This window comes from Sceloporus undulatus, chromosome 1 (genome assembly GCF_019175285.1).
Source record: "Sceloporus undulatus isolate JIND9_A2432 ecotype Alabama chromosome 1, SceUnd_v1.1, whole genome shotgun sequence".
In the NCBI taxonomy this organism is placed as follows: Eukaryota; Metazoa; Chordata; class Lepidosauria; order Squamata; family Phrynosomatidae; genus Sceloporus; species Sceloporus undulatus.
In genome coordinates this window covers 184,814,106-184,833,020 of record NC_056522.1, presented here as the reverse complement: position 1 = coordinate 184,833,020, position 18,915 = coordinate 184,814,106, and the positions used below count along the sequence as shown (strand labels likewise).

The 18,915-nt window shown below is 37.9% G+C and overlaps 1 protein-coding gene across 2 annotated transcripts in view; it reads left to right on the top strand.

Moving 5' to 3' along the window:
- The window catches only part of PLCB1 (phospholipase C beta 1), a 547,711-nt gene that overhangs the window by 418,665 nt on the left and 110,131 nt on the right, over positions 1–18,915 (top strand). For both annotated transcript variants that reach the window (XM_042445107.1, XM_042445106.1), the window contains 3 exons: positions 10,686–10,768; positions 13,921–14,005; positions 15,223–15,400. In XM_042445107.1, coding sequence (XP_042301041.1) covers positions 10,686–10,768; positions 13,921–14,005; positions 15,223–15,400 — 346 coding nt within the window. The remainder of the gene's footprint in view (positions 1–10,685; positions 10,769–13,920; positions 14,006–15,222; positions 15,401–18,915) is intronic.

Genomic DNA, 18,915 nt, shown 5'->3' with positions numbered 1-18,915 from the left:
ATGTTCATGTCTGTCTTTCCCTTCTTCCTCCAGTTATATCCAGAATTTATTTTAATTTTTCAAGATGTGCTTTGTGAAGCTCAAAACGTATAAGAAAAAATAAAATAAAAAAACATTCAAACCTAATTGCAAATAAAAGTACTTCACATTCACAACACATTCATAATCTGACACATTTTTGTGATACTGAAGCAATTTTCATTCCCTATTCCCTGAACAATGCGTAACTTCAAATGTTCACCCTAAATGCAAAGCTTTAGAATTGAGTAACAATAACTGCTCTTCATAATTAAGTTTCCCCCTCCTTTTCCTCCTGTTCTTTGCTGCCTATTCAATTATTTTCCTGACCACTGCCTGTCATGGAATGAAAAATTCCAGCCAAGTTAACAGGAGAGGTGGCTAAAAATCCCCTTCCCCCATAATATTATTCCACAACAAATGCCACCAAAATTATACTGAGTTTAAGTAGGAGAAACATCTTTACATTCTTGTATATTTCTTATCCAACTCAAAAATGTGACTTAATTTGATAAATATTAATGTCATGGTTTCCATCTCCGTAAGTGGAAATAAAGGGGACTGGCTCACAAATAGATCCATGAGATGTATGCTGAATATATTCTCTCCCTTCAACTACTATGGAATTTATCACACGAAGCTCCAAATGTCGCACTTCCATCGGCCAAACGTCATCAAAATGGGGTGGAAGCATCACCAGTGTAATCATGCCTAGCGCTTCTAAAGTGAAACGGAAGAGTTATTGCCATCGATTCGTCAGCGGAGAAGCCCTTTTCTTATTAATGGATTAATCCGTTAATAAGAAAAGGACTGCTTCCCTGACAATTCCATGGTGATTTCATGGTGATAACTCTTCTGTTCCACTTTAGAAGCACCTGCAGCATGATTACACTGGTGACCCTTCTGCCTCATTTGATGACGTTTGGGCGACGGAAGCGCCACATGTGATAAACCCCTATATCTAACAGCAAGGAGTGGGTGTGTTGAATAAATTACTAAGTCTCTCTCCTTCCAACTTAAGAAACCTAATTGTGAAAGATGGCAGCTCTGACACAGTGGCAGTGTAGCAACAAATTTCGAAGCAGAGGAGAGTATCATTGTTACAGGCATGAGTTGCACAGAACATAAACACCCTATATATGAATATCAGCAGGACTGCAATCTCATGCATAGTTAACTGGGAATAAACTCAGTTGGATTCAGTGGTGCTTACTTCTGACTTTGGAAGTTCAAACTGTAAAACACATTGATGCTGAACAGCAGATCTTGAGCCAGCTGAAATGCAACCTTTAGTTTTTAATTAGAAATGCAAATGATCTTGCTAAGGCTATTACCAATTGCACTGCTAGAATGAAGGAAAAACTCCATCAAAGACAGAGAAAATATCTAGCCTCTACTTCATTCTATTATTATTATTATTATTATTATTATTATTATTATTTGTTCTATGCCAGTCTATTACCAAAAAAAAAAAAGTGTTACCACCTCACTCACTTATCAGAAGAAGGAGTGTTCATCAGTTAACTTGGCACTTCAGCAAATATTACTGGTTCTGTTTTGAAAAAAAGACATGAAGCTCATGTCTCATCCTCAACCCTATCAATTACACTACTGTGCTGCAGGAGGGTCTGAGTACCTCAATTCAAGACCTTGAACCAGAGGAGGGCAACTACAGCCCTCCAGGTATTTTGGGCCTACAATTCCCATCAGTCCTAGTCATCTCAGAACGTGGTGATGGCATATGAGAGCTGTGGTCCAGAAAGCTCTACAGGGCCACTGTTGTCTACTCCTGCCTTGAACAAAATCGAAAGGTTTTTGATATGAGCGCTGCAAGTCATCCTCTCCGTAATGTAACTCCCCACCTTGTAATCCTGCAGAGCCACATTTCAGAAGCATGACTGATAACTAAACAGTGAAATTACATGTCTAATCAGTTTGTGCCCCTTTTCTTAAAAGCCTCAGGTATATACATGTAGTAGATTAGGACAAGGCAGTCATTTCCACATCTGTGGGCACCACATGTCCAATACCACATGCCTAATATCTGAAAATGATCACTGTTAATCTACACTGGGGTAAATTTGGCATTTTTATGAAAAAAGGGGGATTTAGCATGCTTAAATAGAAACATAATTTTAGTTGGCTTTCGAGGGTCACTTGTGTACTATAGCCATATAAAAATTAAAACTTTGTATTAATCTTCAAATATTATAAATCTGGTGTCATTATTTTAAAAGGAGCATGAATCATTTGTTTTATACCATCTTTAAAGTGTCTGCACACACATACACTATCATAATTCCATATATGAAAATAATCTCTATTTATTGCTCTAAGACATGTGTTGTTGTTGTTGTTGTTGTTGTTGTTTTAAAAAGGACATAACTGTGATACAATTGAGCTATACTATCATATCAACACACCAACATCAGAAATACTGTCTTTTGAATGCTTTCACAAGGGTTAGGAAAACAAATACAAAATACACAACAGTTTATACAACAAGCTCACTTCCTCACAGGCAGCTCCCTAAAACAGACTTTCCCAATGCAAGATATCTGGAATAAAAGGAACATAAAACATATATACATCAGTGTAGAAATTTGCCAGGAAAACCCCACAATAGGTTCACTTTAGGGTTGCCATAAGTCAGAAATGACTTGAAAGCACACAACTACAAGAAGGAATAAGTATTTAAAGGATGTATCCAAGTTATTCTTGTTAAGTTTAAAGTAAATCATAGTGTGGCTCTGTGCTAACTATAGAACCTGCTTTTATGTCCCAGCCATGATTCTCTAGTGCTAACTGCAGCTCAATAAATTCTTGAAGAACACAATATACAAACCTGTTTTTGCTTGTATACTGTGTCAGGCCTTTCCTTAGCTTATTTTAAGATTATCCATAGTACTGAGAAAATGGGTATGTTTTGGACATTGTTTTTAAGAAAGAATTCTGCAAGTTGGAACCAGAGAAATAACCCTAGCTTTGTTTTTGGTTTATTTCTTTGGTTTGTTGATGAGCCAGAGGGTCACGTTTTGATGGCATAATAAACAAATCACAGTAGGCAGCACCCTGCCTTGTTCATAATAATTCTTAATATTTCTGGTTTACTATGTAGTGCCAACCCAGCCAATGTGATAGAGACCATTACAGAAAAGTGTGTGGTTAACTATGCCTTATTTCATAATTTCAAAACATTTCAGAGTTCCGTTGTGTTAAGTTGATCCCATCTTCTTTCATGGAAGTTATGTATATAGAGTGACGATAAATATTTATCTATCTGTCCATCCATCCACAAGATTTTGTCTTATGACATGGTTTGATGAATGTTATTAAATAATTCACTCCTTGGTTTACTTTCTAGATACAGTCAACTTTGTTTTCAGGCATTTTGATCTATGGGGTGAAGACAAATATTCTAAGTTTAATGAATACAGGAGAAACCCATATTTTCTGCTCTTAAAAGAAATGACTCTAGACATAACAAATGTGTCAAAACCACTTCTGTATGTCTAAAAGACATAGAGGTTCATTAGCTGAAGTTTATACTGTATCCTGCAATTTCTCTGCCTCACTGACAGAGTTCTATGAAAGTAAAATTTTATGAAGAATTTTATGAGATATTGATGTCTTCCATTAGTAACTGTCCTGCTTTCCAATTTTTGAGGATTTAGCCACCTGTCTTGGTGAAATTTGCTTCAGTTTCAGTTTCCTTACAAAGGGAAATAAATGGCAAATCAAGTCATGTCTTGGCCAAGATGGTAACCTGGCTCTATCTTATTTCCCTATCTTTCACTATTCATCCAGAAGGGAAGGGGATTTGAATAAGAAGAGTAATAAACTTTGGTTTGGGGACCTTGATAGACCAGGATTCCCCTCTCCCTCATTAAATCCTGGATTAGCACTACATTCATGAGCAGAAATAAACCCAAGCAAAGCACTAGGCTTGGGTGAACTCTCTCCCTAATCTTATTTCCATATAACCAAGACGAGAACTAAACTAGAGTTTAGTTGTTAGGCACTTTAATGCAAAATACTAACTGTGAAAACAAACTTTTAAAATATTCTCTTTTAAAGAAGCCTGTCAAATAAAACTTGTTATGTAAATCTACTGATGAAAAAGGCTGGTAATTTTGAAAGTCACTACTGAAGAATATATGTAACTACATATTGGAGTGTAGGTCATAAAAACACCCAATACTCTGTTTATTTGGAGTTTACCATATGTCTTCCATTTGTAATTTGTTTGGCTAGACTCAGTCAGGGAGATAATGGGCAAACAAAATCTTGTAAAAACTGGAAACAGAGCTGTGGGAAAGTCCATGTATGAGCTGTGCTCTAGCAAACAATTCAAAACTTTTTTTTTACTATGGCCATGCATATGAGTCTTAAATTTTTATCAGCCTTTTAAAAACAGAGTAGTTGCATAATATAGCATACTTTTATTGTTAAGTCTTCTGTACGGACTTCTTAGGCCATCCTACAATGTGGTCACTTGTGTGCGGAAATATGTTCTGTTGAATTCAGTAAAACTTAATTTTGAATAAATATGCTTAAGATTGCACTGTTAGTATCCTGTGTTATGTCTCATTTTTAAAAGAAATTGTTCCGACATTTCTTTCTTTCTGTTATATTCTAGTTGTTTGTCTTCTCCATTTAAATCATTGTTAAGTCTTCCAGTTTTATTATTCTAAAGGAACAATGAAACAATAGCCTGAGTTGCAGTTACTTTCATTATTGTTTGGCTCTGATGCTTTCAAAATTGTGTGAGAAATAATGCCCTAAATCAGAACTGGTAATCATGAGGCCCACCTGATGTCAGTGGACTGCAGTTCCCAGCATTCCTTGGTGCTGGCTATGTTGGCTAGGGTTGCAGGGAGTTGTAGTCCTATAAAGTGTTGCATCATTCCCACTCCAGCCCTAAATCTAACTGCTAGTACCAACTACAACGGATCCACTGAAAGAACACTTAAGTAAGTTCTATTGATCCAATGGTTCTTAGTCAGTTACAAGTAGCAACTAGTGTAGGATAATCTTAGGAACAGCCAGTAATGCTATGTCTTTACAGGGTAGTAAAATTTCATTGGTTATGATAGTAGCCAATCTTGATTTTAGAAGAAGCATCCAAGGTGCTGAACATATTTTGGGAATAAAGGTCAGCACTTTGAATAGCTCCTATAAAACTGGGAGTAATTCTTGTGAAACCCAGCATAGATTCACATTTTTGTTATTAACTGCCCTTGAGTCAACCCCAACTCATGGCAACTCTGTGGATGAGACATCTCCAAGCCCTCCTCCCCATTCTCCACTGCATATTCAGGCCCATTATGTCCCTGATTGAGTCTAGCCATCTGGCATCTGGTCTTCCTCTCTTTCTACTATATTTCCTAGCATTATTATAGTTTCTAATGAGTCATGCCTTCTCATGATCTATGAAGCCAAAGTACGAGTCTTAGTTTTAACATCTTGACTTCCAGGGAGATTTCAGACTTGATCTGTTCTAGGACTTAATTGTTTGCCTTTCGGGCATCGATGGTATCCACAACACTCTTCTCCAGCACCACATCTCAAATGAAATGACTGTCTTCCTATTCACTGTCCAGCTCACATCTGTACAAGGTGATGGGGAATACAATGACTTAGATGTTTCTAACTTTAGTGTTCAGTTGTATATCTTTACACGTTATGACCTTGACTAGTTCTTTCATAGCTGCTATTCCCATTCCTAATCTTCTTCTGAGTTTAATCTCTGTTCTGATGATTATTTTATCCAAGGTAAGGGAATTCATTGACTATTCCAGTTTCCTCATCATCTAGGTAGAATTTTTTTTTTATTTCTCATGTTCAGCAGTAAGCCTGCCTTTGCACTTTCTTCTTTAACTTGCCTTAGAAATTGTTCCAAGTCTCTGGATATTTTTTGCTAGTGTTATGGTGTCATCTGAGATTGCTGATGTTCCTTCCTCCTATGTTTGCTCCTCCTCCTTCTGAGTCTAAACCTGGGTCTTTTATGATAGTTTCTGCATACAAATTTAGCAAGTAGGGTAAAAGGATGCAGCCTTGTCCGACTCCTTTGCCAGTTAGGAACCATTCTGTTTCTCCATATTCTGTTGTAACAGTAGCTTTTTGTCCTAAGTCCAGATTCTGCATCAGGACTATCAAATGTACTGGCACTCTCATGTCTTTAAGATCATTCTATAGCTTTTTGTGAAGTATGCAGTCAAAGACTTTGCTATAATTTATGGCTGCATCCACACTGAAGAAATAATCCAGTTTGACCCCACTTTAAATTCCATGGCCTAGTGCTATGGAATTCTAGGAACTGTAACTTCTTGTGGCACTGGAGGTCTCTGACAGAGAAGGCTAAATAGCTCACAAAATTACAGATTCCAAAATTTCATAACATTAAGCCATTGTGGTTAAAGTGTTTCAAACTGCAGTGCAGATCCAGTCTTTAAAGCACATGCTGATGTTCTTCTGGAATTCTTTGGTGTGCCCCAGTAGCCATCATATGTTTGCAATGTGGTCCATAGTGGCTTTTCCTTTCCTGAACCCTGCTTTAATAGATTCACTACCATGATGTAATAGAGCCACTGGCTATGCCTGATACACATAGAGTGTCCCTACTTTCCAAAAAAACAAAAAAATAAATGGCAACTGAAGAGAACACCGTCTTAGTTGTGTATCCAATCCTTCAACCTCCCTCCCCACCTCAGGTTCAGGATTCCATGTTTTATCTGTGCAGTGTCAGACAATTGCCATTTTTGTTCTCCCAGGTTTTAAAAGATATTAAACCATTCACTGTTTGGTTAGTTGACATATTTTTCTTACTGTTTTTTATTATTATTTTGTTAGTGCAGTTGTTTTACCATTATTAATATAAGTAGTTTGTATTGAGGGTTTTGTTTTGTTTTTGGTATTGATTGTATCTCCTTCTTGTGATGGCAATAATGCTCTCAAGTTTTGCAGAACATTAGGTTTGATATAAATAAAATCTGCTGGTGAAATGTATGCCTCTATGAGACTTACATATTTTTTCATTACAATTTATTATGTAAATAATAAATTTTAATAACATCGAAATGTAGTAGTCAGCCACATCTATAAAAATACTTTACCATGTTCTTAAAAGATTAATGTCAAATGCATCAGTCACATAACATGCCATTTTTAGCACAACCCTGAGGACTTGCCTCGTTTTTGGAAGAAAAAAAATCTAGGGTTTTGTGGAGAATGCCAGGATATTTTGACCAAGCTCATAACATCTGTAATGTAATCAGCATGAAACCTTTACATTTTAAAATGTTGTTGTCATTTTGCTCTTCATCTTGACAGCCTAGCTATGCACTCAAACAGCATCATTACAAAACTACCTATCACAATCTCTGAATTGATTTAGAGTTATCATAGAATCATAGAGTTGGAAGAGACCACAAGGGCCCTTCTGCCATGCAAGAACACACAATCAAAGCAGCTCCAACAGATGGCCATCCAGCCTCTGCTTAAAGACATCCAAAGAAGCTGGCTGATCATTAGTCAGTACATGTATGAGCCACAGCTGCCATATAATAGGTATTTTTCCTTGAGAAACAGATTTGAGATGTGCTAAGACACAAAATTAATGTGATCTCATTCTGATGCAACTTGGCTCTTCTGTTGTTGTTTTTTAAATGTCATAACTGAATAACATGGGACGCTGAAATATAAAGAGCCATGTATTTATTTCCAAACCCTCTTATTTTCCCTGTAAATACAAGTTGAGAGATGATCTAGATGAATACATTTCATAAAGAGAAATCAAGACATTTTTCCTGTCACAGGTTCGGTTTATTTTTTGATAGTGAAGATCCATGTATCTTCAAGCCTCTTAACAAACCTTACTTACACCACTGGATCCTTGCCTGATGGTTAGCAGTGTCAAATATGTCTCCTACAGTGTGTTCTATTATAACTTTCCCTCACTGCCTAAAATGGTTATCAGTACTTGACTGTCCACATCTTTTGAAAAGCAAAAAGAAGGTTAACAGCTAGTTGACACAGATTGAAGAAAAAAGAACATTAGAACAATGTTAAAGAAATGGAGCACTCAGAGATGGATATGCATACCTTTCTCTGTGTCAGCTAGTGTAGATCTCTCAGTGTGAAAGAGCACTTGTTTTCTTTTTTACTTAACTTGAACTGAGGAAAAATACTTTTGGAATACAGAATTAGAAGCAACAGTTGAGAGACAGGCAGAGAGTAGCAGAAAGTGTGAGTGGAAGCCTGGAAAGTACTTTGTGGGGGTTGGGGATTTAGGTTTCTCTTGGATGAGTGACTTTGGCACCTTGCTAAGTAGTGTGTAGCGTGTTTACCTCAATCTATATTATGTTTACATATGAACTCTAATGTGACAAAAGTCTCTCCTAAGCTCTGTTCATGGAACTTCACCAATCAGGGAAGTCGCAAGTTTATTTTCAGGAGCTCACAACTATCCCAGGCTTAAAACAAAATTCCTTTCTATTGAACTTGCACATGGGCCACTTCTTTCCTTTAGCAATGCAGCATGTTTGGGGTTTCTTTGGAGAGCTGAAATTCGTGGTGTCTTTGTAGCACTTTCCTTAGTGTAGGAGAGCCACTATGAATTGGACTGAGGCAAGGGAGATTCAAATCTCCAGCTGGGTATGAAGCTCACTGGGTGACACTGAGACAGTCATTATGTCTCACTCAACCTACTTCATGAGTTTATTGTAGGGATAACAGTGGTAGGAGAACTGTATGCATCACCTTGGGAAGCGGAATGGTATAAATCAAGGTTGAGCAAATGTGGTAGGTCTGAAAGCAGATTTTCTGCACTGAGGATCCTCTAAGAGCTACATGGACTATCAAAAATATATTTTAAAATGGTGGCTAAAAGACCACTTGTGGTTTCGAAAAATAGGTATTCTTTCAGGTTAAACTGTACACTTCAGTCCTGCAATGTGTTTAAAAGGTAAATTCCTCCTCCCAGAAAAAGACACCACACTCTTTTGGGAAGGCAGAAAAGGGTGCCAACACAAGGGTATCTGAAGGAGTCAATGGCTCCAAAGACAGCCTTGAGAGCCATATTTTGCTTTAGGTATAACTGTAACAAATACATTGGAATAAAAGCAAATTAGAGTGGAGGCTAGTACGGTCCTGTAAAGAGATGACATAACCAGTCATCCTGCATCAGACTCCTCAGAAAACAACTTTTGTATTTTTTACTACACATCCCAGAATCCTCCACCCAGCATAGCCTTGCAGTAACCAGCACATCCCAAACTCATTAATTTCTGAAGTTTGTGGACTGGCTGGAAGGTGACTGGGTTGTATTTACAGGGGAGGGGTCAGGATGAGGTAGGTTATGGACCCTCAAGTAAGAATTCTGCCTCACCAATGAATTTTTCCTTCAGGCAAAGTTACAAAGCAGATGAGAACATAGCAACTTTAAGAATTTAGGAAGACCTGGTGGCACAGTGGTTAAAGGCCAGTACTTCAGCCACAGTGTTGTACAATCCCAAGGCTCCAAGGTTGACTCAGCCTTCCATTCTTTGGTAGGCTGGTAAAATGAATACCCAGCTTGTTGGGTCCAGTTGGCTTACAGATTGCAAACCGCTTAGAGCATACTGAGTTCACTTTGAAGTGGTTTAGAACTATAAATGCTGTTGCTATTGCTAAGAATTCTAGGTGTGAACAATTTTTAATTTCTCACTCTGCAGTGCTGACAATTTGAGAGTGAAGGAAAATGTTTACGGTGGGGAGAATTCTTCCTTGCGGTGGCAATTCCCTAATTTCTCCTGGATTTGCACCCTGATGGGTGAATGACTTCCTCTGTTGGATGAATAAATTCTAACTTCAGGGCCCAAAGAGACAGGCCAAAATAAAGCTGCTTTGGGTCACTTTGGAGGTATGCTGTTTAAATGATGCATGCATCCTAAGAGGCCAGAAGCTGCACCAAAGTCATGCTCCAGTCCTAAGGACTGGAGCACAGCTTTGACGCAACTTATAGCCTCTTAAGACGCATGCGTCATTTAAACACCATACCTCCAAAGTGAGCCGAAGCAGCTTTATTTTGGCCTGTCTGTTCGGGCCCTTTAGTCAAGGAAAAGAGCAGCCCTTAGGAAGGATTCTAAACAGTCACTTTTTGTGTATAAACGTCTTCTGCTTTATTTGCGACCATTTACCTACATCAATCACAATCCTGAAATGTGCTAACTTAAGTAACAGAAATTATATTGAAAGGAAACCTTCCTTTGAGATACGGAGAAAGCTGTCAGGCAATACATGACTCTTTTAATTATGCAAATATAATCCATAAAAGGAGTAGCTTTAGGCATACAGTTGTGCTCTGTGAAGGGAGAATTCGGAGTGCAAGCTACTGTTTGTTCTTCTGTAGGCAGCCACAACAGTGGAATAAAAGATCATCTTAGTAACATTTGAAGATTAGAAAGCAAATCCAGCTGAGAGGAACTGCTCCTGGAGGTTCCTTCATCCTTTTTCTAACTTAGAACAGAAAGGAAAAAAAAACGTGGGTGTGCTTCTTGGGTTCCAGCAGAATGTTTATGTTTAGATGTTAGATCATTTTTTATCAGAAAATGGAATATGTTCTCCACCCCACAGAAATCTCTTTAAAAATCTCAGTACCAGTCAATCTCTTGTTTTTCTTTCTCTAGGAAGTAATAGAAGCTATTGCTGAATGTGCATTTAAAACATCTCCTTTCCCCATCCTCCTCTCTTTTGAAAATCATGTGGATTCGTAAGTAATTGAAATATTTCTATAAATAATACATAATATTTACATAAATAATGGATTTAAATGAATATTGCAATAGATGTGGCATATTGAGACTGATGCTGTGAGCTTACAGCCAAGGTTAAAGACAGAAGCTTGAATCCAATCACTAGTTCTAACTAGAGTAGGCCTTTTGAATTAATGGCTGCATGTTAATTCAAAATGCATGTAAATCCCATTGATTGAATAAGTCTGTTGCAGGTGGAATGTACATTGAGATTTTTATCTGGCATTCTAAAGAGTAGTTGAACTGGTTTGGACACATGTTTGCTCATTCAACTCTCTTGTACATTTTTGAATGTATGGGCTGTGTTAAACAGTAGATGGATTTGTTTTGTTGTTACTGTGAAGTCATTATGTTTAGCACTTTGATTAAATATTTGTTTAATCCTTTCAGCCCTTTGGGGAAACCTATAGTCAAAAGACCTTGAGACAAAAAGTCAGCCAAAATCTTTTTATTGTGGTTTTAAATAATCTTTTGAGTTGAGAAAGATCAGCCCATTTACCTAAATAGGAATGAGTGACTTTTTAAGGTCCTGAGGTGAACCTGTGGCCAGTAGCATCACTAGGGGGTCAAGGCTTGCAGACCTCACCAGGTGACATCCTAAGGCGGAGTGACACCTTCTCCTCAAATATCTGCATTTTGATAGACATTTGCTGTGGCATTTACCTGTTTCTGTTTAAAATGCTGTAAGAAATGTGGTGAGTGGGGTGAGGCTCAGTGAGAGGAAAAATGAGAGGCCCCAGGTGGGGTGCGGTGGGAGGTTGAAGGATTGGATGCACTGGGTGTCACCACCTCTAGTTATACCACTGTATGTGACAAGATTTAAGAGGACATGCAGATATACTATTCTGAATGGATGTTGTAGAAGGGGACTTTAGTCTTGACCTGCTTCTCAATGATGCTGAGTAGGATCACTGAGGAAGGAGGCAAGGCAAAAATCTCTCTCCACCACCCAGATCTTTGAGAGAATGACTGAAACACTCTCTTATCACAATAGTGTTGAGCAGCATTTGTGGAATGCTGGAAGGTGAGGTGAAACCTTTTCTTCAATTAGTTATTCTACCCAGAATTATTGGAAGGAGAGATCAGAACTTAGGAAAGCCATCTGTTTGGATTGAAAACTCCCAGAAACCACCCAGTCTGCATGACCTATGGCCAAGCTCTGGAAAGGAGAGCATTTTTTTAAACCACATCTTTATGCCAGTGATCCTGTTGGGAAAGAAACCAGAAGAGGATGACTGCCTCCCTTGTCCTCTTTCTGTGCACTCTCAGGTTTTGATGAGGAACACAATGGGAGTCTCACTTGCTATTAGAAGGAGGAAGGGAGAGGAAGACAAAAAGGAAAGACTATAAGACGAAGTTATTTTTATTTAATCATGAGCTTTCATGACTATAAACTCACTTTTTCAGATGCAGTACAGAGTGATATTAAAACCACGGGTTACAAAGCATATTTACACAGTTGTGGGAATGGTATAGAATGCAGAAAGATGCAAATCATCTCTCTTCCTCTGAATCCTTGCATGCTTTATGTTCTAACACAATTGGGAAATTGGTAATAACAGTTGTCATGGTGGCCTGTTATGCGTACAGGAGTAATTGAGAGTCTAGGCATTCACAGCAGGTTGTACTGGCAGATTGCAAGGTCTGTTTGTGGCCCCTGCTGGTCGCAGGTTGATCACATTTGAATTTGGGGGAGGGGGTACATTCACAGTGTCAAATGAAACATGCCTGTCCCACCCACAAAACAGAAATCACTCCCTCCAGGAGCTTTTCTTATGGTAAACATGATTAGGGTATAGTTGGAAGGGGCAGCTACTAGGAGTTATGGGGACACACTGTCCTCCAGAAGACCTTGAGGACTGCATCACCCCAAAATTTTTAAATCATTTTTTTTTTTTGCATTTTTGCCCAATACAAGGGCTTATTTTACTGCTGCTATACCCCCATACCAACAACCATAAAGGCCTAAAATTATTTTATTCAGGAGGCACCCTGAATAAAATAATCCCCGTGCCTCCTAGGCATGTATGTCACGATGGTAGACAGAACTGACAAAATGGAAAGAAAACATCAGGGATCCTGGAAGGGCCCAGGAACCTTAAATTCAGCCTTTATGTAGTTCAGCCTTTCCTCATTCCTGGTGTAAATGATCAAAGCAATGCAGGTGCATGTTTGTTTATTTTTTCAAATCCAATCCCCAGTATTCACAGAATTGTTTTGCAAATTTGTGTGATAAGCATGCAATATACATATTAATGATATATTGTCTTTTGGTATTGTTATTTCACCTGCCAAACTGTTTGATTGATTGATACTGATTTGTAGCTCCAGTATTGTTTCAAATCATCATGTAACCTTAAAGTTAAAAAAAAAAAATGACAACTAATTTGAAGAGGTGGAAAAAAATGTACCTCATCAAGGAACAATTCCAAAGCTTTCTTTCTAGACCTGACTATGCTCCAAAACACACTGCAGAAATAATCCAGTTTGAGACTGCTTTAGCTGCCCTGGCTCAATATTAGGACATTCCAGGAACTGTATGTGAGTCATTCGGCCTTTTCTCTCAGAGAGCTCTAGCACCACAATACACTACAGTTCCCAGGATTCCCTTGCACTGAGCCAGGATAGTTAAAGCAGTTATTTCTGCAGTGTGTTTTGGACCTATAAATAGCAATGTAAAGCAGAGAGAACTGTGAAACCTACACAAGGAATTACAAACTTTCATGTAAAGTAGACGTATAGCAAAAACACATATTGATACAATATATATAAATCTGATGGGACTGTCACATCCACATTTTATCAATTTTCCTATTTTTATTTTATTACTTGTATATATGTGAAGCAGTTTTGTGTTTTTTCTGTTTATTACTGAAAATGACTGAAAGCCTTTCCTGGGCTATTTAATGTTTTTAAAAAGTGCAGTAAGAACTGTGACAGAAGTCAGAATAATAGCATAATGACTGTAGATTACGAAGAACAATTTAGGCCAATTGGATCAGAAAATCATAGGTTTTCTTCTGGTTAAAAGTTATTACATTTTCTATTACTGACACGTCCAGTGTTATGAGTAAGCCACATTTAATTCTGTGTTTTCTTTACCTTTCAGCCCCAAACAGCAGGCAAAAATGGCAGAATACTGCAGATTAATATTTGGTGATGCTTTGCTGATGGAGCCCCTGGAAAAATACCCAGTAAGACAGTTTCTCTTTTCTTTCTTTGTATTGATTTATCATTCTTGAGTTTCCTGTTCTATAAAGACATTTTACATTAGCTCCTTACATGGACACTTTGGAAATTATAACCTATGGCTTTTAAAACTTGATTATAATAATAAATTAGCTCCTTTGGCAATGGTTAACAAAGGACATCATCTCTGGCCCATAGCATCTGTGTATCCTAAGCATGGTTAGGGTGTCCCTTTTCATTGATGGGGGAACCTATCAATAAGCTCTCAATCACGCTGCAGTCCCATTGGTCCTCAGGAGTGAAACATACACAATTGCAATACTGTAATTCATGTAGTGTCACAGTCTCCTCTTCTTCCCCTAACCCAGTACTTCTCAAATAGTGGGGCGGGCCCCCCAGGGGGGGCGCGAGGCTCCGTAAAGGGGGGCGCGAGGCTCAGGATACAGTGTTATGCAGAGGTGTACTTATAACAATTTTATAGACAAATGATACTATTTACAGTCGCGCGGGGGGCGCGAAATGTTTTCTTCTTCCTAGGGGGGCATGACAGAAAATAATTGAGAAGCACTGCCCCCGCCACTCCATCTCACTATTCTCAAGCAGCCTGATTTTCTTTCTTTCTTTCTTTCTTTCTTTCTTTCTTTCTTAACTTAAATCACCTAAGCATAAATCTGGAATTGTGTTAAAATATAAAAACAAATAAAGGGATTTAGGGAGCAGCTGCAGTTTCCAAAGATCACATAGGACTTTCACAAAGGACCACATGTGACCTGTGGCTCACAACCATTCTAGGAGAACTGTGAAAACCTTATCTCATGAGAGAAGAAAGCTGAAACAGGAGGAGTAGCAGCTTCCTCCTTGCCTCTCCACATGTAGTCATAGCACTTCCATTCTCTTCCCAAGGGAGATGGTCATAAAATCATGTCTTTTGTCAAACAGATTTTTCCAACATGACAAAGAGAGAAGATGGCATGGAGAAAGAAATGGAAAAAGCTGCTTTTCTCCTGCTCTGTTTTGGGGTTTTCACCCCCCCCCTCATGTGATAAAGGTTACAAGATATTTGTAGATATTCTATTTGTGTATGTCATCAATACATTGGCTTAATTTAAAAATTAATTCCACTGTTAACAGATGGGATGGCACAGAGGCTGCTAACATAGGAGAAAATGGAGGCAAATGCTTCTTAAATGGGCATCCTTACTAATCTCCTTTTTGTTATCAGCTTGAACGTGGTGTTCCCCTTCCAAGTCCAGCAGACCTGATGTACAAAATTCTGGTGAAGAATAAAAAGAAATCCCAAAAGTCTGCGGATGGTACAGGAAAGAAGAAACTCTCTGAACAAGCTTCGAATGCATGCAGTGATGCATCCAGTGGATTTGAACCCTCCTCTCCTGGAGCAGGTAAAAAAGCTCAGGTTACACAAAATAATCTTTAACTGAGATTGTCTTAGAGGAGCTTATAAATTGCAAGTACTTTTATTTAAATATATAGGAGGTATTTATGACAATTTATTGGGCATGATGCAAATACAAGTTGCTAATTTTAGTGGTCATGATTGTCCCTGATACTGTTTGAAAAATAAGATTGGCATCTCCTAGGCTCTGGTATCAACTTTGTAAAGTACATTTCTCTGTGTTTACCTATTTCAAATGGCCTGCCTTTGTTATAAGTTTGCAATATAAATTATCTTACAGTAGAATCTTAGGCTTTTAATATCTGTTTAATGTGATTTGGTTAAAATTTGGAAAAGCTAGGAAGTTTCCTTTTGATGGTGGCTCCATTCCACAGTATGCTGATGGTATGTCTCTGTGATACAGGCAAATACTATGGAGCAAACATCATGGTTGCTACTTCAATACAGGTTCAGTATCCCTGATCCAGAATTCCAAAATATGTTAAAAACCAAAACTTTTTTCATAGTGACTGAGATGGTGACATCTGTCCTTTTTCATGGTTCAATGCACACAAATTTTGTTTCATGCACAAAATTATTTTTTTAAAAAATAAAAATTACATCCTGGCTATGTATACAAGGTATTTATGAAATATAAACGAATTTTGTTTTAGACTTGGGTCCAATCTCCAAGATAGCTCATTATGTACCTATATGCAAATACAAGTATTCCAAAATCCAGTCGTCATTATCATCATCATCATCCAATCCAAAACACTTCTTGTCCCAATCATTTTGGATAAGGGAGGCTCAACTTGTGTCACTCTCTTCTGTCTCAATGTCTGTGTCTTGTAAGAGAGGAAGGCAAGCATCTTGATTTCTGTCTGCCTCACACTAGTGTGTCTAATCCCCCACAGTCTGTTTCCATGACAGCAGCATCCTTCTTTTTTTTAATGTCATACACACAAATATTTTTTCTTGAGTTCTCACTTTCTAGCATTTGTTCAAAAGGTTGTTAAGAAACACTGTCTTTTAACATCAACACCAGGACCCCCCTCCTACCACAAAATCAGTGTTAATTTCCATGTCTGAAGTATGTTGTGACAATATTTTGCCTCCCTCGCAACAGATCTACGGAGAGATAATCTCATTATTTCAAGCCATATAGAACTTCAAAAGATTAGTTCCCTTTGCTTTATGCTTGAAAACATCCTAAGAAACCTTGGGCTCATAACTTGGTTTCTTTCCGCTCCATAGCACTCGTTTTCTAAAGCAGAAGGAAAGGCCGGGAGTGGTTACTGTATTTCAGCTATTTGTCCAAAAAAAGGAAATTCTGAAGAAAACAGAAGAAAATTGTAGCAGCCAAGCAAAGGCTGCATTCAAGAACTCCTTCATTTGATTTGGCTACTTCATCCCAGCTAAGCCACAGATCTATTATTCCTCAGGAGGACAAGTAGCTGTTGGAAACACTGTAGGCATTCAGCAATGAGGAACCAGCTTTAAGAACTGGCACTGTTATTGTTTATTTATTTGTTTGTTTAAACGAATTTAAGAATTACAATTAAGCCTTTTCAATCTTTTATCAGCTTATTGTGACATTATTCATTTATTATTATTTATTATTCATCATTTCATTCATGAACTGGAATACTTGCTTTTGAAGAAGTTTTTGCATTTAAGCTGGAAATTATTCAATCTTGGCTGCTTCAGCACATAGATCAGTAGTAGAGCACATGTTCTGTGTCAAAAAGACACACTTTGACTCTACAGCAGTGATTTCCAAACTTTGGCCTTCCAGATGTTTTGGACTTCAGATCCCAGAATCCCATACCATTGCCCAAGATGACTGAAGCTTCTGGGAACTGAAGTCCAAAATACTTGGAGGAACAGAGTTTGGGAGTCACTGCTCTACAGCATCTCTCCCTAAAAAGGAAACAGGGATTGGGATATGAAAAATCCTAATTCTTGATTTCATAACATTTGTCTGGATCCCACCTGCATTTTCATCCCATCTTTGTTTGCAAAACTTTTCTTACAGCACAGAAATTCACACAAATTGTTCACTCATATTTTTTCCCTAACAGTTGTGTTTTGGCTATCCAATTTTCATGCGTTTCACATTTTATATGAATTTTCCTCGTTGGCTTGCATACAATTTTCACTTTTTAGTTCCTTGCATTATTTAAAAATATAGCAGTTGGAAAGCCCATTTAAAAATGTGACACAAGTAGAAAGTGGATCTGTCATCTATTAAAATTACTATTTTTAAAAACATTATTTTGGTACCTGCTTTATTTCTTAAATGCACACCCACAAGCCTTACTGGTGAGCAAATTTCTGAAACAAGACATGTTTTGTCTCCCAGTAAGTCTCAGGAATTGCAGAATGAATACTTCAATCAATAATCTAGACTCCATAAATAAATACCATCTCTACTAGAAATGTCAAGGACTACTGCCAATCTTAATAGATAGCACTAGACAAGGTAGACCAGTCAGTGGTCTGCCTTATTTAAAGGTGGTAGTTTGACATCTGTTTTCTTGTTTAAGCTAGCACTTATTTGATAGAGTTCTAACTCCTCTATCCAAGATGACAGTGATTATTTCTGACTTCACCAGATACCATACAAAATAAAAATAAAACAAGCCCATTCAAGCCATTTGTGATGTAAAGTCAACAACAAAGGGAAATAAAGGAACATCTAATAACTACCTTTCTCTAAGCACGGCACTGCAGACTATTAACAAGATCATGTTTCTTATGCATCCCTCCAAATCTGTTCATTCATCATATTTTGCTTCACTGTATCTGCAATCCAAAGTTTATTTCTCAATAATTAGAATACCACCCCTCCGGAAGTCAAGTTTCTATTTTATAGTGATTATTATTAGTCCATTCCAAACGCCATTTCATAGTGGACATATAACAGGGGACTGTCTAGAGTAGTGATAAATAGTTCTGCTTCACAAAATTTTGGCAAAGAAGAGGATGAATTAATTCCACTCTACCCAAAGCTCTGGAATAGACCACAGTATTTGGACTGGCTCTGGCAATTCCACTTCCCTCCATGCATCTGATACTTGCATGTTTGTAGAGGGAGGTAAATGATTACCATGATGGTATTTGCTGCGTGGAAAATGCACCTGGCTCTTAGGAGCTTTTAAGGAGGTGTATGTGATAACTACAGATGGGCTCCCACCACAAGATTTGGTTTGCACCACAGTTCATTTGAAAATGGTCCAAATTGGCTTAGACCCATTGCGATGCACTTATTTCCCATAGGTTCCTCACTGAGGAGTATTAGAGAGGTGGCAGGCAGCATATTCATGACCTACCAAGTAGATTTGTGTAGGTTTGTGTAACAAACCTACCAAGTTTCAGAAGATTAGGTGAAGTGATTTGTGATTGAAACTCTCTTTCAGGCTTTTAAAATTGTTAAGCACAGTAACATTGGAAGAATGACCATCCCATAGTGAGGCTCATTCTCATCCCAGCCCTCAGAATATAGCAATTTGAGAGTTC